This window comes from Empidonax traillii, unplaced genomic scaffold (assembly GCF_003031625.1).
Source record: "Empidonax traillii isolate 1590-97213 ecotype Southwest subspecies unplaced genomic scaffold, ASM303162v1 scaffold52:size1600334, whole genome shotgun sequence".
NCBI lineage: Eukaryota > Metazoa > Chordata > Aves > Passeriformes > Tyrannidae > Empidonax > Empidonax traillii.
The window spans coordinates 1,465,807-1,469,319 of NW_020955245.1; the positions used below are offsets into that span (position 1 = coordinate 1,465,807).

Sequence of the window (3,513 nt, forward strand, 5' to 3'; positions counted from 1 at the left end):
AAAAAGGAGGAAAAAAGTGGAATATTTATTTAGAAGGCAGAGGACGTGGTTCTGTGCCGGCCACCCCTGCTGTCTGCTGAGTGGTAGTGGCTGATGGCTGGAGGCGAAACTAATACTTGGCAGGGGATGAGACACAGCACAGGCCCCCCTGGTCTGGGGGCTTGCTGGAGTGCTTGCTTTATGTCAGGGCTGTGGGATGAGTTCATCTTTGCAGGATTTGGTTGAGTGCGCTGGGAGATGAGAGGAGGGAGAGGAGCCCACCACGGCACGGGGAGCGCTGGAAGAGGGACCCTCCCGACAGTTCGTGCAGGCAGAGCATTCTCAGATGAGCCTTTTAGTGTCTCCTTTTGGGGGGTTTTGTTTGCCTGGGGGGTCACAGGCACGTTGCTTTTGCATCTGGTGAGTGGATTTTAAAGCCTTTCTCCCCACCAGCCAGGAAAGGTGGGGTGGAAAGGAAACTTCTCGCTGCTTGAGGTGGAGTTACCTCAGATGTCCTCACGTGTTTGAAGGAGCACAGGGCTCCTCCAGGAGTGCTTGGAGCTGGCAGAGCTGTCACTGCCAGGCAGGAGCTGGGATGGGATGACAGACATGAGGAGCACATTGGCAGGGGGGTGCATTCATGGATGGATGGATGGATGGATGGATGGACTGAAGCTCCTGCCACAAATGGCACAGAAGTGGTTTTAACGAAGCTATTTCAGATGCACAAAAGCAGGAGGTGTAAAAAAGCCTCCCTTTGTTTTCATGGATGATTTTGCCAAAGTATTTGCCGTTTTCTGGAAAGCGGAGATGACACCGGGGCTGGTGGCACCTCCAGAGAGATGTTCTTGCAGGACAGACACAGGTTGAAAACTGCTTTGCTTTCCCCCCTCATATGTTAATTTGCAGTAAACCCTGGGAAACACCTCTTTAAATGTTTATTGCTGCCTGTTCCCCTGATTAATTCATCTGATGGGGAAACTGGGAGTTTTGAAGTTGTCCCATCCTTGGTCTGGAAGGGAAATTCAGGGGCTGAGTGGTAGTTCCTAAAAAATGTAATAACAAGCCCAGCTTAGCTAATGGGCAATGGAGGGCTTTGAGGGGGTTGGGAGGTTAAACAGATGCAGAGCTCGGTAATTGCTACCAGCCCCCAGATGAAAGACCCTGAGCTGGGCTGTGCCCCCCCCCCCCCCAGATCACTTGAGTGGGACAACAGCAAAGTTTGGTGCTTGAGGAGACTTTTGGGAGCGTCTGTGTGGGAAAGATGACTGTGGAAACTGGATGCTGTGGGAGATGGATGGATCTCTGAACAACCTGGTCTAGCGGGAGGTGTCCCTGCCCACGGGACCGAGATGATCCCTCCCAAATCTGTGAGCTGTGAAGGGGTTGGTTCAAGATGACGAGCGCCGCCCCACAGCAATGGACTTCCCAGTGACCCCCTTCCCCCACCTCCCCTTAAATTTGTGTAGTTACGACTCAAGTGAAATCCGGCAAAGCCTCTTAATGCAGAGCTGGTTGCTGGGGAGGGGTAATTTGAGCCCGAACAGAAGCGGGGCTGGAGGGGCCGTGCCTGAAATCCGGTGTGTCAATGGGCTCTCTGGAGCAAAATAATGGCATCACCCCATGGGTGAGTTAATGGGACGTGATGGCACGGAGGCACCGGGGTCAGCGGGCCGCGGGCGCGCGAGGGATTGTCAGGGAGCTTAATGCCGGGCGCGGAGCTTGGAGCAGAGCTCCTGGCTTGGAATTCCAGGCTGCTTTTCTGTTAGCTGGCGTGGTAGGAGCAGGAATGATGCTCAGCAAGAGGTTAATTCGCCCTCTTGGGGGCTCTTTCAGGGCTGAGAGTTCCCGTCTTCCTTCTGGAGACATCATTAATTGTGGAGGCATCGTGGATTAAACAGCTTTCTGGCAGTGTCTGTCCCTTGCCCCAAATGTGATTCCTAGAAAGATGTTTCTTGTTGTCTGGAGAGGCTTCCAGTGGGTTTTTAGGAGGACATGTGTAGTTCATAACAGCTACTCCCCCTTGGCATGAAGTGCTTCCTCAGATTTCATATTCCCTGTGGGAACGTCGGCGTCACTGTCAAGGAATATTTACACAGTGGGGATAACGTTGGGTCAGTCATCCAGGCGTGTTGTGGACATGCCTGTGCCTCAGCTCAACACAAGCTGGGCTTTGAAAGCGAGGGTGCAGCACCACAGCAGTTGAGCACAAACTTGGGGTTTAATACAAGCTTTGGTTTGAACATGAATTTTGGGCAGAACATGGAGCTTGTGTTGAACAGGAATTTTGGGCAGAGCATGGAGTTAGTGTTGAACAGGAATTTTGGGCAGAGCATGGAGTTAGTGTTGAACAGGAATGTTGGGCAGAGCATGGAGTTTGTATTGAACATGAATTTTGGGCAGAGCATGGAGTTAGTGTTGAACAGGAATGTTGGGCAGAGCATGGAGTTTGTATTGAACATGAATTTTGGGTAGAGCATGGAGCTTGTGCCGAACACGAATTTTGGGCAGAGTGTGGAGTTTGTGTTGAACACAAACGCTGGGCTGAGCACAAGTTCAGTTATCACGCGAGCAAAGCCGATGGGGTGGGAAGAACCTTTTCCTTCCCCTCCACACCTGCCGTTTCCAGGTGGTCACGGAGTGTCCTGTGTTGCCCCCGCAGATGCCAGCACGTCGCCCGACGCCGTGAAGAGGAGCCATTGGTGCAACGTGGCCTACTGGGAGCACCGGACGCGCGTGGGCCGCCTCTACACAGTGTACGAACAGTCTGTCAGTATCTTCTACGACCTACCTCAAGGAAACGGCTTCTGCCTCGGACAGCTAAACCTGGACAACAGGAGCGAGACTGTGAGAAGGACTCGAAGTAAAATCGGCTACGGGATCTTGCTCAGCAAGGAGCCGGACGGCGTGTGGGCCTACAACCGCAGCGAGCACCCCATCTTCGTCAACTCCCCGACACTGGACATCCCCAACTGCAGGACCCTCATCGTGCGCAAGGTCATGCCGGGCTACTCCATCAAGGTGTTCGACTACGAGAGGTCGTGCCTCCTGCAGCACTCGGCCGACCTGGAGTACGCGGACGGGCCCTACGACCCCAACAGCGTCCGCATCAGCTTCGCCAAGGGCTGGGGGCCCTGCTACTCCAGACAGTTCATCACGTCCTGCCCGTGTTGGCTGGAGATCCTGCTCAGCAACAACCGATGACGCTCGGCCCTCTCGACGAAAGGAAAGACAACGCCAGGAGGGGAAGGCGGGGGGGGGTGGGCGGAGGGGGGGGAAAAAAAAAAAAAAAAAAAAAAAAAAAAAAAAAAAAAAAAAAAAAAAAAAAAAAAAAAAAAAAAGACACAGACTATCCCAAATATCATCTACCTAGATTTAATATAAAGTTTTATATATTATATGAAAATATATATTATACTTGTAATTATGGAGTCATTTTTACAATGTAATTATTTATGTATGGTGCAATGTGTATATGGACAAAAAACAAAAAATGCACTTTGGCTTATATAATTCTTTCAATACAGATTTTTT

The 3,513-nt window shown here is 51.5% G+C and overlaps 1 protein-coding gene across 1 annotated transcript; it reads left to right on the forward strand.

The window, feature by feature from the left end:
• The first annotated feature begins 2,537 nt into the window (after nt 1-2,537).
• On the forward strand, nt 2,538-3,210 carry SMAD6 (SMAD family member 6). The gene has a single exon (XM_027879261.1). It carries the CDS (start codon nt 2,560-2,562, stop codon nt 3,181-3,183), a length of 624 nt encoding a protein of 207 aa, XP_027735062.1. The 5' UTR covers nt 2,538-2,559; the 3' UTR covers nt 3,184-3,210.
• The last annotated feature ends 303 nt before the right edge of the window (nt 3,211-3,513 follow it).

Excerpts from the sequence above, each read along its gene's own strand:
- SMAD6 (XM_027879261.1), top strand. The coding sequence starts at position 2,560 with ATGGGGTGGGAAGAACCTTTTCCTTCCCCTCCACACCTGCCGTTTCCA.